Source organism: Sturnira hondurensis, unplaced genomic scaffold (assembly GCF_014824575.4).
Source record: "Sturnira hondurensis isolate 20B ecotype Veracruz unplaced genomic scaffold, ASM1482457v3 Scaffold0006437, whole genome shotgun sequence".
In the NCBI taxonomy this organism is placed as follows: Eukaryota; Metazoa; Chordata; class Mammalia; order Chiroptera; family Phyllostomidae; genus Sturnira; species Sturnira hondurensis.
This window is the reverse complement of record NW_028079068.1, coordinates 3,694,836-3,714,314: the sequence shown is the minus strand read 5'-3', so window position 1 is coordinate 3,714,314 and position 19,479 is coordinate 3,694,836. Positions and strand designations below refer to the sequence as shown.

The following is a 19,479-nucleotide window of genomic DNA, read 5'->3' as shown; positions in this document are numbered from 1 at the left end:
GGAGATGAGCATTCCAACCCTTGCCTTTAACAGAGAATAGGGGGGTTATTACTCTGTGGTTTGTTAGGATTCGTCACCATCACAGCCAAAAACCCCTGGCTTACTACCATGCCTGAATAAAGAGAGATGCCACAATTATTTACAGGACCGTGTTCCCTTTGGGAGATTTTGTTCCAGTTCACCTTAGTTCATTTCTGATTCATAGGCGCTATTTCAGCTAAATGCTGATGGAGAAGCAATACTGTGCGAGAAGCTAAGAAAATCAGCTGCAGACTCTTCCATCATCTCTGTCCTTAGGGGACATGGCTGTCAAAACACCCACCGAAGACAATGCCTTTCTTTTATCTCCTCCATCCATCCTCACAGGCGCGCTTTCCTATTACGGTCTGCTCCTAAAAGGACTACACTCACTATTCATGTGTCTGTCATCTGCACTTGACAAGGTACTCTGCTGGTGTTCAGTACTGGTCCATAAAATGGTCAGTGTATGTGGCCAGAAGCCCGCCTCTTTTTCTACTTCCCACTAGCAGTTGGCTTGGACTTAGTGGGGTGACAGGGGTATCTTCACTCAATATCCCCTCAATATTCTTCACTTGAGTAGAGTCTTCGACTAGGCAGCAGAAACAAGTTACCTTTGAAGATACTTCGGGCGGCATCATCAGACCAGTGTGTGATTATCATACGGCTCCCCCCAGGGGTGCTGAAACCATTGTTTTTGAAATGGGCTGACGGGTAACTGAGTAGATAGGTGCTTGTTTCTTCTTGTGATCACTTTAAATGAGAGGTGGCTCCTGCGGGAGAAATGCCCTGAAGCTAATCCCAGCTGATTTCTGGGACCATTTCTCTGAATAACAGAAACATAAACCTCCTTACTTAAAGGCTGTTGCTTAGTGCCCAGCAGATAAGGGGAGCGGTATGAGCAGTCCTCGGCACGCTTATGGGAAACACTAGAGAGGAAATTCTTGCTTGCATTGTGTTACTCTGATCCCGATTTGGGTTGTGAAGCCCAGATCTGTTCCATATTAAGAAACATTTTCCTAACTACTACACTACTTTGGGACTTCACTAGACCAAGCCACTAATGGTTGATAGGAAGTGAAAAATCCAGAGATATCTATAGACTTATGCATTATCTGTTTCTGTACCTATATAATCCCTCTATAACATTTCTGCTCAGGAATGATTTTATTAGTTTGTGGGAAAACTCTCACCACTGACAGGTTGACTGGGGTAGTGTAAATGATGAGCGCAGGAAGGTGATACTATCAAATTATTACACACAAAACACCTTTTTTTTCATCATTACCTTGATTTATTTGCCTAGTCTCTTTTTTCTCCTCCGATGGAAAAATAGTTGCATCAAGAAAACAAATGTTTCTGCCCAAGTGAAAGAATCTCAGGTTTTAATGCTTTTCTTTAAAAAAGTCAACACTGAACTGGATCATGTTCTGTACCCCGACCCCATTTTGCTGACTAAAAATGTTTTAACATCACTGGCAGAAAACAAGGTATTTTCCTCAAATAGGATGATTATATTTTATTGCTGCCTTGTTTAGTATATATTGTTCTCAGTTGGGAAAAAAAGTCTAGGTGAAAAATTACCTAATAAGGGAAGTGGTTTACATGGTCATAACATTTAAATTGCTGCCAAAGAAAAAAGGTACAAAAAAAGATTTTAAATGGAAAATATCACATAATTTCAAAAAAAACTTACCTCAATTTTCTACCATTTATCAGGTACTAACAAATCAACTTTCTAATAGGATTATAGTCCTTTATTATAAGCCCCTAGTGGTACTATGGTATACATTTAAAAAATGCTACTACAAAAATGTTCTTTTCTTTTTGCTTTTGCCTATTGTATACTTAAGCTATAGATAACTTTTGAATAAAAAGCCTACGGTAGGTATAAATGCAAGAGTTAACTGCTCCTGTTTGCTGATGTCCTTTTCATGTCCCACGAAGGTGGCCTCTCTCAGTCCAGCATCTTCTCCTGTTTCTTGCCTTCCTTTTTCTTCTTCTTAGATTCAGCTGCAATGGAAATCAGAACAAAGAGAAAGAAAAGCATCCCATGAGTAAGCATCGGGGAAGAGCTACTTCTTGGATCATTGGCCAGGAATGGAATGATTAGATGGACAATGTGCGTGTGTGCACGTGTAAACACACAGGTGCACACCTGCTGGAGCCAGGGGGATGGATGGCCATGAGAGTAGGCAGGAGTGACGCAGTCCAGCTGCAGGGGAGCACACACAAATGCCTGGGATCTCACTGGTTGCCCCCATTGAACAGACAAAATGCTGGCTGGGGTCCTACTTAAAAAAACAGAAACACAACAGTTATCTCTGAAAGAAGGAGCCGGGCCACCGCTCACTGGTGCACTGTAAAAGCTTTGCTTAGGCCCCCACTTCCCCCCTTCCCTTCCCACGGGACAGCTGATGGGCATCTTTTCTGATAAGCAGTGTCAAGGTGTTGCCATTCCTGATGTGCCCTGTGCTTACGGACTTGGCCAGGTGTTCCTCTATGAAGGACCAGCTGTGAAACACGCGGAGGTTTGACCCTGTAAGGCATCCTACTCCAGGGTGACGCAAATGGAATGTATCCATCTCGGCCACACTGGGTAGGTAAAACTATGAGGATTTAATTCAAGAGACTTCCTCCTTTTCCAGTCGATCATCTCGCCATCTCCTTTTCACAAGGGGAATGCGGTGTGGAATAGGACATGTCAACTTTGGCTCCAAAGATGATACTGGTCAGATCACAGGGCTGGCCAGTGAAAGGATATTGCTAAATGCTCCTAGGATCCTTCCCCCATTTGGTCCACAGTAGGGGCAGAAACGTATGGGTTCGGTGCAGGGCTCTGGAGCCAGATGGCCAGAGTTTAAATCCTGGCTCCATCCCTAAGCTATAATGAGACTCTGAGAAAGCTAACTCATGTGTTTATATCTCGGATGCTTCACTTATGAATGGACATATGTATAGTACCACTTCATAGAGTGAATACCCACAGGAGACGAGTTGTATAAAATGCACCAGAACATTGGATTTCAACAAATTGAAAACAGAACATTGCACAATAGCATATGCTATTGCACAATAGCACAATAGCATATGCATAATAAACTGTAAAGGCTAACAGTTTATTATTAACATGATGATAGGCTAAGAACAAAAGGTTATTTCTCTGCATAATTAATATTCTTCATCATCATCAAGATATATCGGCTCGGCAGATCCTAGAGTGTGCTAAACCACAGAGGGACCCCTGGACAAAAGCAATGGCCAGCAGGGACCAGGGCTTTGTCCCCTGGATCACAGGGCCCGTGTCCAAAAGGGCCCAAAAGCTTGTCACAAGAGGGGACGTGATGACAACCGCAAAAGCGCAAATGCCAGTTTATACTTCAGCAGAGCTTGAACCTTTTTCATTCGTATCCTCGCCACCTCTTCGGGTCAGTTCTAAAGTTCATCCTAAACTAGTCGAAGGAGTGCTTCTGCACAAAGTATCTGTCCTAAGCTTCCTTTCTCCAGCGTCAGGGCTGCACCCTACATGATCAGGTCAGCAGTTGCTCAAATCCTGCTACATTGCCGTACATACTCATTTTGTTCGTGCGTATCTTCCTCTTTCTATACCAAAGCGACTTACACTTTCACCCTCTCTGTTGTTGCTTGGCATTACGTCTCCTTCTTTTGATCCATGAAAGGTGAGATAACCAGAACTTCCAAGTTCAAAGACACCAGAAGGTCAAAGAAGGTTTTCTGTTTAATATCTGAACATTTAATAATCCCCAGTCTTTGACGAGTGACATTTTAGACAACAGCTGTAAATTAGAATGGTATCCTCAGGAAACAATCTCGGATAGTCACCAGGATTTAACTCTGGTTTCCCTTGTCACAGTTTCTACAGATTCTTTCCTGGGCAAGAGTAGATGTCTGTAGCAATAATTTGTATATTTTGACTAGCATTTCCCTATTTCATACATAAATCTGAATGGATGCCAGACTGATGAGATTATGAACACATTTATTTAATAAAATTTGAACTAACTATTCAGAAATAGTAAACACTATTTGATCCAGCTAGTGTAAATTGTTCATTTCAGAGAACACTTTAGGGACAGGACTCTCTCCTCAATTCTCCCAGCTAAAGGCAAGAGCACACCCTCTCTCTCTGTTACCTGAGCCTGACATTTACTTTATATTCATTAATTAACAACTTGCTAAATACCAAGAAATCAAGCAACTGCCCATTTAATCTGCACCCTGCCAATCAATTTACGTTTTCGATGCAACTGGCAGGTCATTATAGCATTCCTCGGACACACTGCACAGCTAAAGTCCACTTTGGGTTCAATCTAAGTAGAAAAGATGATTCTTCAGTAAAAATCCATGGAAAGACGAAAGAATCTGCATTTGCGTGAGGTTCATTTCTTACATAGNCAATTCTCCCAGCTAAAGGCAAGAGCACACCCTCTCTCTCTGTTACCTGAGCCTGACATTTACTTTATATTCATTAATTAACAACTTGCTAAATACCAAGAAATCAAGCAACTGCCCATTTAATCTGCACCCTGCCAATCAATTTACGTTTTTGATGCAACTGGCAGGTCATTATAGCATTCCTCGGACACACTGCACAGCTAAAGTCCACTCTGGGTTCAATCTAAGTAGAAAAGATGATTCTTTAGTAAAAATCCATGGAAAGACGAAAGAATCTGCATTTGCGTGAGGTTCATTTCTTACATAGCAAAGTATTCAAGTTTCTGAGAATAAAAAAGAAAACTGGGTTGATAATACTGCTTCCAACAAAGAGCAGGGTTTCATGCATGTGTGACTTGTATGTACATTTTACTGACAGACGGCTTGTCTGTGTGTCCCCAAAAACTTAGGAACAGCTTCTCGAGCTTTACCCAGTCTCCCTGAGAGTTTTAAAATAGTATTACAGAATCTATGATCTACTATGATCTCATAGTGTTATGGAGAGAACCTAATCCAACTGCCCTCTGGAAAGAGGGAAGAAATAGAGACCAAACAGTGACTGTTTCAGGTCTGCAATGATCCAGCAGCAGAACCAGATGAGGGGCCGTTCCCTGACACTTGGCCCCTGCAGCCATTCACCATTACATCTGGAGTGAATTCCTCTTAGTTTTAGTTTGTGCTGGCGTCTTTCTCATTGTTTACATCACCTTCTTTCACTGGAGCCTCTACACTCACGCTCATTTCAATTTCCCAAGCCCATGACTATTTTTTCCTCCTAGTCTTCGGTCTTCAAACCCACGCTTTGTTCCATCAACCTCACACTTCTGCTTCTACCTCCACCTAGTGAGTGCTTCTCGGGGACCAGTTTTGACACCCCTTCCAATGTGTTGACCTCTTGGGCTTATTTAGAAGCCTGTTCTCTTGATTTCCTCTATCAGGGCACTTTTATCTGTAGTGAGAAGGCAGAATCTCTATCCATTGTGATATCCCTAGCCCACAGCGCAGTGCCCAGTGCAGTATAGTTGACCAGTAAACCTTTAGCGAAATAAACAAAATCTGTAGCATGCAAGAACACACACCTCTTTGGCTCACCATACACCAATTTCCTTACAGTGGTCCTTTGAATCTTCCTGGGTTAGTTCCATCTCAGCCTTTGCATATCATGTTCTGTCTGTCTGAGTATCTTTCACTCCTATGATCTCACCTTTCTTTAGGCAACATCTACTCATCCTTAAGATTTTAGCTTCAATCTTACTTCCTTAGGAAGCCTCCCCACAGCTCTGAGACAAAACAGCTTCTACCCACTGTGACCCTTGCTGCTCTTACCCTTGCTGCTCTTACCCTACTTCTACCCTAAGTAGTTAGCTACTTCCACTGTGACCCTTGCTGCTCTTACAAAAATTAGAACTGAACTATTATTTTGTGTATCTAAGTATTTAATATGCATGTCCTCTGTTCTATGAGGGTAGAGACTATATCCATTCTCTTGCATCTTTGTCCTCAGTGTCTGGTCCATTATAGGACTGGTTGCACAGAGTGAAGAAATGAACACTTGAATTGGAATTAGGAAACAGTCACTCCATTAGTATATTCAAAAATAGTTATTTCCCAAGGGAAATAAGGAGTGTACGTTCAATCAGAATTTTATAATATTTTACTTCTTCAACAGAAATCATTTGTGGAGACTAAAATTACAAACATAAATGCATGAATTCTCAACACTTTTACTTTTTGGCCTTTAAAGTAGAAGCCTGAACGAACCCTGTGGGGGGAAGTGATGTCCCGTTTTAGGGGCCTTTCAAGGTCACAGTGAAAGAAATGGTTGCTATGGGCAGGAGGATCATGACTGGCCCAGAGCAGGGCTGTCACAGGGCAAAGTGAAGTGCCCTGCCACTGAGTCACACAGCAGCGGCGGCGACTCTCAAAGGTTTTACGAGCCAGTGAGATCACCATGATCCTGATGGTGACGCAGTAAGACGCCTTAGTTTGCACTGAAAAGACACATCGGCAGAAGGAGGTACATCCACACTACACATCAGATAACACCCCAGGGGTCGTGTCACTCCCCTCCAAGCAGAAGGGGATGCAAACAGGAGACGAGCCACTGTTAAATGTGAGAGGAAAGGGCGCCTCCCTGAGAAGGGACTTGTCCTTGTTCCCATGGAAATCCCCACCCGCACATCACTGTCCTGGAAACTCACAGTGGTGCCCTTCATTTTCGTTTTTTTTTTTTTTTTTTTTTTAGTTTAGCGGGATGACATTGTTTTGTAAAACCATACAAGTTTCAAGTGGACAACTCAATACAATATCTGCACACTGCATTAGGCGCCCACAGCTCGCCCCAAGCGAAGTTCCTGTCCCCATTTCCCTCCCTTTGCCCACCTCCCTCCTGACCCCCTTTCTTTCTGGCTATCACTATACTATGTGTTATATGTATTTATGGGCTTTGCTTAATCCTTTTACCTTCTCTTATCCAGTCCCCCAATGCCCCTCCCCTCTGACAGCTGTGACTGACAGCTGTTCTGTGTATCAGACTTGTTCTGTGTATCTATGCCCCTGTTTCTACTTTGTTCCTCAGTTTATTTTGGTTTACAAGCCCGTATCCTTTGGGGTGGGTGGTTTTGGAGTTGCTGGAAGAAAGTGCTCATCTCTCTCACAGTAAGTATAGAAAATTTTTCGTTATTTTATTAGGAACAGATTGCTTTAAAATACGTTTGAAAGTGTTCAGAAAGTCTTAGGACTTTCCTTAAAAGAAATATTCTAGAAAGGATTCTTGCTGCTCATGTGGCTATAAATCCTAGCACCTGGAGTGCCAGCTTTACCATGCGCTATGCAAAAGAACTCAAAACCCAGACAATTCACTCAGTGCAGAACAACCGCGATAAGTAACGAAGAGAGGCAGTGAGAAGAAGGCAGAGGAGCACGCTACAATATGTTCTGAGCCCACAAATGTTTAAATTCTGAATGGAATCAAATCCCACTAGACACTGAAGTAGTAAGAGGCCCCTCGGCCATTTGTTTAGTCAGGCAATGGGGAGGCAAGTCCGTGCGGACTGGACTGAGAACCAAGTCTTCACGGAGGGAATCGCCTTTGACCAATGTCTACCATATACCAGCTCTGGGATCTTGGGCAAATCCATCATTCTGCACCTGTTTCCTTAGACTGGGGATAATAAAACCTAGCATGTCCTCCTCAGAGGACCATCAGGAACCTCATGTGAGAGCAGGACCTCTGAGATTCCCATTCCACTGCTACTAAAAAAACAAAACATTTATTTAGCAGATGCACGCTCTATACCCACTATTTATCAGGTGCTGTTCTAGATGCCGGGATAGAATGGCAAACAAGATTAAATTCTGCTCCCACAGAGCTTTTATGGCTCTGTGTGAAGGTCTTTCAACCTTGTAAAGTGCTCTCGGAGTATGTATTTATATTAAAGACCACGGGTACGTGACCGCTGTTTGAATGGCTTTCACGCCCACTGCTCTTGCTGCAAGTTGACTATGACCTTGCAGAAGAAACGATATAAAAGAATATCCACACGGAGAATGAATGACTAGGGAGAGAAACGACGTCTGTAGTAGATTTCGCCTTAAGGGAAGAGTTATTTAATTCCTCTTTAAAACATATTCATTTTCCCCTTTTGCAAGTAATATGGGCATGTATAGCACAAGTTTAAAAACACATACATGTTAACACATTACTCCCAGCTTCGTAGAGATTTAACAGCAGCTTCTGTTAATGTCTTCTTTCTATGAATATATGTAATATATACTTTAACTAGGAACATATTGACAGTGGATGAAGTATATTATACATAAAATTCTATTGTGCTATATTTTTTCCATCATAGCCTTCTATACTTTGAAGCGTAACCAAGTAGCATTTTTATGACATTCCAGCCCCTATTTTTTACAGCCTCTCTCCTTTTGCTGGTCACTTGGCACGCTCTCCATGTCTGTTATTATCAATAGTGATGCAACGTGTATTTTGCCGACAAAGCACAGTATGTCTAAGGTTTGCCTAAGCATGTATTATTACGAGAGGAGCTCCTGGTTCGGAGGCCAGAATATTTTTAAAGCTTTAGGTGTGTATTATCAAATTTCTTTCTGGAAAGGAAGTACTAATTTCATTTTTTATCAGCAACTTATATAAGAGGCTGTCACAGCAAACCTGTTCTCAAGAGACGAAGGATTGTCAAACAGCACGCCTCATTTCTCTCCCGTCAATTCACAGGCCTTTTGAGCAATGGGATTGCCATGTAGTTGGTACCAGGCAACACCCAGTCCCATTTCAAGACTAGGAAAGTCTGGAAAGGAATAGGGCTGTGAGTAGGCATTGAAAGAAAGGTGTCAATTTAAAGGCTTTTCAAAGATCTTGAGTGGGGATATTATTCCAAAAGTAGAAAAGTTGAGAATTCTAGAGTAAGTTTCTCTTATTTCCTTTTTTCCCCCAGATGGCCTGCTGTGTATATAGAAAACATTTTTCTTTTTTTTCAAATTAAGAGATTAAGTGATTGAGAGGAGCCCAGGTTTTAACTAAAATGAGTCGATCTTTATTTGCTACTGATTTAAATAAGGTGGCTTTGGGTTAGCAAACCCAAGGGAAGAATTATTCACCAGAATGGGAAGAGACGATTCCACCTGTAAGAGGTAGAATTCATGTATGAAGAAGCAATGGACTCTCAGAGAAGGGCACTGCAAACTCAGAGGTCAAGGGTGCCAGCAGACGGCTGGAAGAATGTCAGATGCCACTCCGGCTTGCCTGTGGGGACTCATCACCCAATAAGCCAGGAGACATGAGTCAGGAAAGACATCCCATCACTGTCAAATAGTCTCCTACTGTGTCAATACGCCCAAATCCTCAGGGTCGCCAAGATCCTCCTAAAGCTTCACGAATCTACTTAAAAGAACTGGTCTGTGCTTGCGAATCACCTGCCCGGCCACTGAATCCCTTTCACCGTGACTGCTGTGCTTCAGAAAGGATAACAAAGCTTTCTGTGCCGTGAATGTGCAACTCAGAGACCCACCTAGAATCCAGGTAGGAGCTGGCTGGCTTCCTGACACGGCACCATTCACCACATGTCCCAGTACTTCTGTTCAAACTGGATAGTATATAGTAAGTGCCACGATGCAGGACGAAAACGTCATTTGAAAATCAAAAGCATAACCTTTACACAAGTTTTCTTAATCTATCGTCCTCAGATAAAGCCCCACCTAATAATGTCTTTGTTCCTACTGTTCTGTTGTTTCATCTTTGACTTCATAGTTTGTCATGACTCTCACTTCATTTCTTCTTTTATGGACTCCATGCGTTTATTTCTAGAATTATGTATGGCATACATACGATACGTACATCGGACAAGAATTACAAATGGAAGACACAGCTGCTTACCTACGACTATGCCTCAATGCTGCCCACAGGTTGATACCTGGTCTTTATCGCACTAGCCACCTACGGGTCTGCTCATCAGTCTCTGTTTCATAACAATACCTACTACGCCCTCTCAACCACCTGCCTTTCTGATATCAAGTACATGGGAAGAAAAGACATCACGCATCCGTGTCTAGATGCCGGTGAAACGCGTTCAGAACCTTTCAGGAACCTCTGTTTTGCCCCATTTCCTTTAGAGGTAACTCAGCACTTAACTGGGTCTCCTCCAAATAGGAATTTTGACTCTGAGGGCACCAGTGAGTAGTGGAGATTCCACTGAAAGGTTAGGAGGAGGACATGAGGAAATGATCTCATCGACCACACAGAACAAGCTCAATGAAAGTCCTTCAGGATACCAGGTACTTTCCAAAGCAGCTGACCCCATGTCCATGGACTGAGCCCTCCTTCCTTCACCCAGAGGCTCCTCTCCACCGCTTTTTCAGCTGATTTCCCTCCTGTTTCTCCATTTCCCTTCTTTTGTGGGAAACATTTCAGGAAACCACTAGCTTCTCTAAACCCATCAAACCAGGGGCCATCTTTAGGGGGCCCTTCTGTGGACAGTAGAGTCAGGCGTGTGTTGGTGTCTGATGCCTGCGTGTTGCAGGTACACACTCGGCAAGCTAAACTCCTGCTTTTTAGCTCGGCACATCCACACTGTACTGATGTGTTAGCTAAACCTAGCCATTCCCTTGGGAATGCACACACACTAGGCATAAAACATAAAGCTGAATGTTTTCGTGGATTTTTCCTTTCAGAGTCAGAGAGAAGAGCAGCGGAGACGAGAATCGGAGGCGCCGAATCCACGGCTTTCTCCCTTGTAGAAAGTTCCAGAAGGAGATCCAAGGCTGCGTGGGTGCACGTGTGTGTGTGCATTCAACATTCCGCTGCTAAACTCAGTCTTTTTCCCCTTTCGCAAAAACAACGTTTTTTAAGGATTAAATAAAACTGAAGAGAAGCAAACATAGTTAAAACAAGGTAAATTCTGCAAAGAATGTATAACTTTATAGGGGTAGCGTCTACAATGTCAGCACCATTTTGCTCATAGAACGTACGGGTGCAGTAGCAGGCATTTCCCTACCAGGCCACGGTAGGGATTCGGGCTGTGTGTGCATGTGGTTGTGACAGTTGTTACAGGCTGTCACACCTGGTGGGACTAGTGGCCCTAACCACACTCGTGAACGCACACACACATACACACACACAGAACCACGGATTGGGGGAAACTAACGTTTGGGTTTCCCCTGTTCGGCAAAAACATCGGCCTCTTCCTCAATGTGCAGACCACCGCTGACCTTACATTCTTGACAGTGACCTTCCCACACAGAGACTCACTGACTTCTTCTGCCCCCAAACAGGAAAGGAAATCTTTACTTCTGACATGATTTGAAATGTTTAAAAGCTTTGTTTCTGCAATAATGAGGACACAGAAATCCTATAAAATTTCATAAATTATATTAGTAGCCCAAGTCAGAAATAAAAGCGTATTATTATAAATAATAAATAGTTTGTACTTGGCACATCCTTATTTTCTATCATATCGGAGGCTTAATCATGCATGAGTAGCACTTATCAAAAATTAAATCATGATTTCTAAAAAAGGGGAAGACATGAATTCTAGAATCTTTAAAATTTCAGCAGGTACAGCCCCATAAATCATGTTTTATTTGCTGCCAAAGAGATTTCTCTTTTCCCTTGTGACGTGCTAAAGTCCCCCTCAAGAATTCATGTTGAATTCCTAAGCCCCATCCCTCAGAATGTGAGCATATTTGGAGACGGGGCCTTCTAAGAGGTAACTGCGTTAAAACGAGGTCATTAGGCTGGGCCCTAATGCAACATAACTGTGGTGTCCTTGTAAGAAGAGGAAATCTGAACACAAACCCCCACAGAAGGAAGATAATGTGAAGACGTATGGAGACGGTAGACATTCATGAACCGAGGACGGAATGCTGAAATGGATCCCTGCCTTATGGACTTCTGAAAGGACCAACCTTGCAAAACTCTTGATCCCAGACTTCCAGCCTCCAGAATCATGAAAAAATACTCTGCTGTTGTTTAAGACACCCAGTCGGTGGTACACTGTTACAGCAGCCCTAGTGAACTTATACATCAGTGAGCTACATCCACACCATTTTTAATTGTCATATCTTTCGGCACACCCTCATCAGTGGTAGCGGTACAAAGTGCAAGTGAGTTTGTGTGTACTCGGGGAATTTAAATACACGATCATTTAAATGATCGTGTATTTAAAAAAGTCATTGTATTTAAAAAAAGTCACATATTTTAAAAAGTCACATAATATGTGACTCTGGTATTTGTGACTCTTTTAAAAGTCATACGTATCATTTAAATATGTGACTCTGGTACTACGTAGCACAGGATTTTATACTCAGTCATGGTCTCACCCATCTCCACAACTGTCCTCCAGATTTCCAGCAGGTGAGCTATGTTCCCCACCCCAGACACATTTCTTGGGCCCCCCTGCACCCAATGCTCTGACCACAGCCGCAGCAAAGGTTAGAGCTGAACAAATTCCCCTGGACTTCTCCACATTTTTTTAGACAGGAGCCCTCACAGCAGCTGGATTGATTAGCCTTCTGCCTCTGAGTGAAGATCTGAAAATCACGTTTTCTATTTTCTGTAGAATAAAAATAATTCCTGCAGGCCTCGCCAGAGCCAGTGCTGTGAAAGGTGTCCACCTCCAACCCGTAGCTCTGGGCTGTGCACCCCACGTGCAGGAGGACCCCAGGAATGTTTTTTAATCGGCTTCCTGCTCTTTGGATTTCTGATAAGCTCTTCTAAAAATAGTATTGACGTCTCAAGAAAGAAAGTCTTGAACTTTTTTCCCTGCCTCTGTGTGCTGAGCAACAGCCCGCCTGCTTTGATTTCTCTGCAGGTTCCCGGAGGTCTTGCATCAGTGCAAAGCTGGCTCGGGTCACTGGGAGTGCGTGGAGTGTCCCCCCTGACAGTGCCTGTTACCAGAAGTGCCCCAGAGCCCGAGGAACATCAGAGTGGCTCTGGGTCTCACGGTGGGGAGGAGGCAGTCGTCCGGCATCCAGTGCGCCAGGTCCTGTCTGGGGGGCCACTGCTTCGTCTTACTCTCAAGAATAGCAGCCCCTTGAAAAGAACCCAGTTTGACAAAAGCAGCACTAATAGGTAGCATTTGCTTCAATAAAACTATTATGCAAAGGCAAGGGGGGGGGGGCCAAAAGTTATCTGCCATNCTGCTTCGTCTTACTCTCAAGAATAGCAGCCCCTTGAAAAGAACCCAGTTTGACAAAAGCAGCACTAATAGGTAGCATTTGCTTCAATAAAACTATTATGCAAAGGCAAGGGGGGGGGGCAAAAGTTATCTGCCATGATGTTACTGTAAATGCCCTCAAGCATGCTTATGTTAATGTCAGGATTATCACTGATACAAAAACCAAACTTACTAATTTCTTTTCAGAATACCCAAAGAGTAGGAGGCACTCCATTTTGGAATCACTGGTCTAATAGAGAAGACGCCTGGACATGGACTGTCCTGACCTCAGGCTGAAGCCTGGGTCCTCGCTGGCTGGCAAATCGCAACCTTAGTGCCGTCACTTGCAAAATATGAACAAGCCTTCTTGAGGCTGCTGTGGGGATTAAGCAAGACAACGTGGTCTAAGGGGTTAGTATAATGTCAGTCACGTCATAAATAATCAACGGGAACAGCATTTCCGGTGCTCAGGAAACGCCGATGACAACAGCTACAAATTAAAACACGAAGCGGGAATTCTCAATCTGGTAGAAGTTAGAGGAAGCAGCACAAAAGCTTCTGGGGTCAATAAACAAAAAAGTTCCCTCACCCCAGCAACTAATTAGTGTGAGCATCGTTCTATTACGCAGCCTTCCTCAAGACTAATTATTATATAGCTGTTATGCGTGTCCAGATAATGAGCCTCTGAGCGTGGAACTTACCAAGGGACACGAAAGCAGACACAGCGTGAAGTGAACCCTACAAATATTTACAGTTCCTAGTTCTCACATCTGTCCTGGCAATTAGGGCTAAAAGCTGATTATGGGCGTAAGGCACCCAGATGAGTCCGTCTTCTTCCAGGTGAGCAGGCTGAGCTCAGACAGTGATTTCTCTGTACCTTGCATGTGCAATGAGTGAATGGTGGTCCTAGAGAGCCAGACCAGGACAATTTAGTTGGACACATCATTCATCCATTCAAGCCAGTACTACTCATTGAGTCCCCCTCACGGACAAGGGACCATGAGATATGGTAACTTACAAAGGTGATATATGGCTCCTGACCTCAAGATGTTCACGGGTATGAGCAGCAGATAGGCACTGGCTACAAAGGAATGAATGAAAGAATGTCTTATCCGAGGGGTGGGCCCTCCCAGCAGCTTAACGCTTGAGAAGCGAACTCTGGGAAGTTTTTCTGAGGGCTTGTATTTTTTCCATTACCATTTAGTCCCCTGAAAACCCCCCTCCCCTGCAAGTTTCAACACGGATCTCTTTTCTAATCTTTGAACAACACACGCTCTCTGTGGCCTCGGGGACTCTGAACTTTCCCTTGTTTCCCTTAGAACATCAGTATGGCCACTTCCTCCTGCAGGTTCAAACGTTACCTCTGGAAGAAGCTTTCCCTGGTGACTCTCCCCCAGCCCCCCTCTCCCGCCGCTCTTTAATCACTCTAGCGCGTGGCTCTTCAATTCTCAAGGTCACTCACTCCAACATGTAGTTATCATGTTAATTACTTACTTACACTTGTCACTATTTTCTGCTCATCAGTATCACTACAATGGAGTAGTGAGAGGAAAGGAATATCCCTAGCTCCTAATGTACCGTCTGTTTCACTCAAGCCTTTTTTTTAAGATTGTATTTATTTATTTTCTAGAGAAAGGGTAAGGGCAGGAGAGAGTGAGGGAGAGAAAGGTTGATGTGCGAGAGAAACATCAATCGGTTCCCTCCCACACATCCCCAACCTGGGACCTCGCCCGCAACCCAGGCCTGCGCCCTGACAAGGAATCGAACCTGTGACCTTTCAGTTTGTAGGACAACAATATCATTCTAGTGGGAAAAGAGCAGAATTCGATCTTCTCATTTCCGGATAGTAGCATGGATGGGAAATGAAATACAGATGTTCACGTAGGTCAATGAAACAGAATAGAGACCCCAGAAATAAATCCACACATATACAACAAAGAAGGCAAGAATACATGCACAATGAATTAAGGAGAGTGTCTTGAATAAATGGTGCTGGGAAAACTGGGCAGACACTCAAAAGAAAGAAGCTGGATCACGCCCTCACACAATATGTAAGGATTAACGATACATGGATTAAAGACTTAAAAACAATGAAATCAAATAAAATGCAGATGTTCAAAGATTTTCACAGGCAGCATCAAGAGATCAAAACCTCAAAAGTAAACTAAGTGCTTTCCTCCAATCAAGAACGAAACTCCCACAAGGCATCCCAGCTGTCTTTTTCTGGTCAAGTGCAAGGGCAGCCGCCATCAAGCTCACTCCATTCCCGATCCAGAGTCTCGGGGGGAGGGAGCCCACCGCAGGCTGGCAGCGTGCGGTGGGATTCTGCCCCTTCACCTCTCTCAACACAGTCCGAAGTCCCCAGCCCAGCAAAGCTCACCCAGAGTGTGGCCATACTCATTCCTGAGGGATGTCAGAGCCCAGAAAATAGAAAAAAAAACTGTTGGGGAACTTCTTTTATCTTTAAAAGAACTAACAAAAGAATCTATTTAGTGGGGAGAGAATTGAGAATGCTGGGAATATCACTTTCCTGACCCCTTTGTCCATTTAATAATCAGCTGCCAAAAGCCGTGTCCCGCACACAGCTGAGTCTTGCACTTAAAGAGGTGCCGTTCTTTTGATCTTGGAAGACGGACTGTCAAACCTAAGAGAGGGCCAGGCAGCCGTCCAAAAAAGAGAGCAGCAAGATGGCAACGCTTTCAGAAGGGTCTGGGGAGCTATAAAAGGAACTGGGGTTATCGTGAGCAGGGGAATTTAACAAGGGCCTGGTAACAGCAGGGCATGAACTGGCGGGCAGGACCACAGGAGGGTTAACACTCTTCCCTGGACCACCTGTAACACAGGCATCCACCCATGTGCCCCTGTTTCTGACTGACTGGACCGGATGAAGGGAATACCTTTCCTCCAGGCAAACTCAGAGACTGTCATCGTATCACGTTGCTTTGTTAGTATCAAAAGGAGCTTCACAATACCCCTTATTGATGGATCTTATTTTAAAAGTAACAACTAATAATTTCCATGTCTGCAATAACTCAAGATTCTAGAATGTTCCACCATGATCATTTGGCCATGTCACCTGTGGCACCTGGGAAAATCCCGGGCTCCGCACTCCAGTGGCAAACCACTGAAAGGCTGGTCCATGGGGCTGCCCTGCTCCCACAGACAGGACTGCCTATAGGCTCCAGCTCCCCACCCTGGCAGCCCCACCTGGCGTGGCCAACTTTCGTTTGCACGGGGAGCTCGTCCTCCAAGGCGACCACTGAGAAACACCCGCTCGGACATTGTATACAGAGCCATCATGCGCAAACTGACCCACATTTCCAAATTCTCCACTTGTTCACAGTGTATTTATCACTAAAGACTCTAAAAGAACATTCCAGATGGCTCCAAAGAGGACAGACCTAACCGTCTCCACAGTGGAGTTCCCAAGGGTCTCCAACACAAGATAGCATTCGGCAACTTTTTCTCCACATAATGGCATCAATGCCCATTGATCCCAATGGGAGAGAAGCTGAGGTCTTACACTCTTCTCCAGCGGGTAAGATCTTCTCTTCTCTGCCACCCACTAGAGAAGTAACCCTGGGCAAATGAACCAGTGTGCCTCAGCTGCCTTCGAAAGTGTATCCACGTGCATAAGAATATACAGGACTTCAAGAAATCATGTACGTCCAACACCCAGACCAAGACATGAGACTGAAAACAGAATAACACTAATAATGTGGGTTCTATTTTATCATTCCATGCTTTTCCACTGATCAGAAAAAAATTACCTTAATGTTCGAGACTCACAAAGGGAAAGTTGCAACATCCATTCGCGGTTCTTTAAGAAAAACAGTACAGAAATATACACAACCTGCGTAGGCCACTAATTCGATCTCACTGAAACCCGGAAGCACATGCCATGGAAAGAGTACGGGGGGTCTCATTAAGAAAATCCATTCGACACATCTCCCTGGCCCAGCTCCTATGGTAAGAGCTTGCTTTGTTCAGAGTGCATGGAGCCCAAACCATGCACTTAGTTTTTTCAAAGGTACATTATGCAGAAAGGGAAGGCTGCGTTTGAATGATCAACAAACTTCGTAACTGGTCATGAAATACAGAATTCACTCCCGGGACTGCCATTATCAGTGAATTCTATACCTTGATTTTCAATGTATAAACACTTACAGAACGTCTACCCGCTTGAAATACCTTTACCACCCTTCTTAGGGTGGAAGCCTGAACCAAACTGCTAACCTTCATGCCCTGTGGGAAAATGTTAAAAAGGGAACCATCCCCCAGTCCATTTGAAAAGGGACCCTCACTGCATGTAGTTACCAAATACCCTGAGGGGTCTTTCTTAGTCATGTCCCGGCTGAGCTCTCTTTATTCCAGACTTTTCAACATTTCCCAAAGTCGCCCAGCTCCCCCACCATCCCGCACATAATCACGCTCTCATTTTTTCTCCCAACCCATTACGTGGCTGCGTCCCTCGCCCACAGGAGAGACCCAGACAGCGCGTGCACGCGCACGCGTGTGTGTGTGTGTACACATGTGGGAGGGGGGCTCTCTGTGGATGTCATACTACAGTAGTAACTCTCAATTTTGGCTGATACTGAAATCTTCCAAAAACCATGTCCGTTGTCAAAGCTTCTGTTGATGACTTAGTTGGCCTGGGTTACACCTGGGCAGAGGCATTTTTATAGGTTCCCAGAGAAAACCCCCACCGCGCCAACCAGGCTGAGGTTCGCTGTAGAGATATCTCTAATCCCTTTTCTTTTTCATTCTATATTTATGCTGAGTATTTTGGTTAAAAATAATTTGCCAATTGTATCTCCAAGTTCTTCCAGTTTGGAAAAGTCTCACTGAATAGATGTGGCCACTCATTTTCGTTATATCTGTGTAGTTGTCTCTGGACAGGTGACATTTGTAAAGTTGGTGCATGCACACAGCGTACCCACCCAGTCCCACGTCATACCTTCCCAATGCACACTACACCCAGCCGAGGTTCCCAGGACCTGGGGAGGGCAGTGGCCTCTGTCCCTCTGTCCCTGCAGTACCGCCTGCACCTGGCAGTCTGAAGGTGGAGGTGACCATTTCCATGGACAACTCCAGCGGAGAATGAAGAGCTGGGCCGTGAAATGCAGTCTTTCGGACCACCAGTAGCACGCCAGCCAATCCTCTCTGGTTTCTGGTCTCAGAAACCTTTCTTTTTCCTATTTTCACTACTATGAGCTTCATGCTCATTTTTCTGGGTTTTTCCTTATAATTAACCTGGCCAGAATGAAATGTCATGTTCATTTTAGAGCTCAAATCTGAGCAAAGGCCAAGGAGATATTTTAATTTAGAGATCACTGAGGCCCACTGGATTCGTTTGGTGGGGCCGCCATACACCACAGGGTGGTCAGCTAGAACAACCGATACTCATTTTCTCACAGTTCTGGAAACTAGAAGTCCAAGATCAAGGTGTCGAGAGGGTTGCCTTCTTCTGAGGCCTCTCTCCTGGGCTTGGGGATGAAGTCACAGGGCTTCTCCCTGTGTCTTCACATGGTCTGACCTCTGTGTTTGTCTGTGTCCTAATCTCCTTTCACGGGCCAGTCAGATCGTCTCAGGGGCACCCACACGACCTCATTTCACTTTTGTCTCTGTAAAGGCCGTGTCTCCACGTGCAGTCACATTCTGAGGTTCCGGTGGTTAAGACTTCAATATTTACACTTGGGAGGCGAACACAACGGACCCCATAATACCCACGAGTTAAAAGAATGTGTCTTTACCTAGCTGGGAGTCTATTTGCAGGAAACCATGGGCATGGTCTTCGTTTTGGTTTACTTTCAGTATGAGAACAGGGTCTGACTTTCTGGGAATGAACAGAAAGACAGCTCTACACAATTTAAAAATGCTATTATAAATGCAAGTGGTGAGCTAATCAAACCAAGCAGGAAAATAAAGGCTCTGAGAGAAGTATAAGAAATACAGAACTTACCAAGGTGTGCATTGAAAAAGGAAAATGTAAAATAATTTAACTGATGCCATTGGAAACTAGGTTAGATCATCTAGGAAAGGCTTGATTTTAAATTTTCTGCCTCATAACTTTTGTAACTTTGTTCACACTTGTCAGAATGCAGTCCCAGCTTAGGGCTTGGAGTACGTAGTCAGCATACAACTGCCTTCCCTGGCCTGTTTCGCTGAACTGTTACTTTGTGCTAGGAGACTATTCCAGACCCACCACCTGTGCAGAGGACTTCAGCTACCTACTGAAAAGCTAACTTTATGGGGCTTTTTCAATTTCTTTCTTTAAAAAAAAAAAAATTTTATTTATTTATTTTTTAGAGAGGGGAAGGGAGGGAGAAAGAGA

At 44.1% G+C, this 19,479-nt stretch overlaps 1 protein-coding gene across 1 annotated transcript in view; it reads right to left on the bottom strand.

The window, feature by feature from the left end:
• Window positions 1-1,289: 1,289 nt before the first annotated feature.
• Window positions 1,290-19,479, bottom strand: part of PTN (pleiotrophin) — a 98,272-nt gene continuing 80,082 nt past the window's right edge. The window contains exon 5 of the mRNA XM_037049130.1: window positions 1,290-2,031. Coding sequence (XP_036905025.1) covers window positions 1,976-2,031 — 56 coding nt within the window. The 3' untranslated portion in view covers window positions 1,290-1,975. The remainder of the gene's footprint in view (window positions 2,032-19,479) is intronic.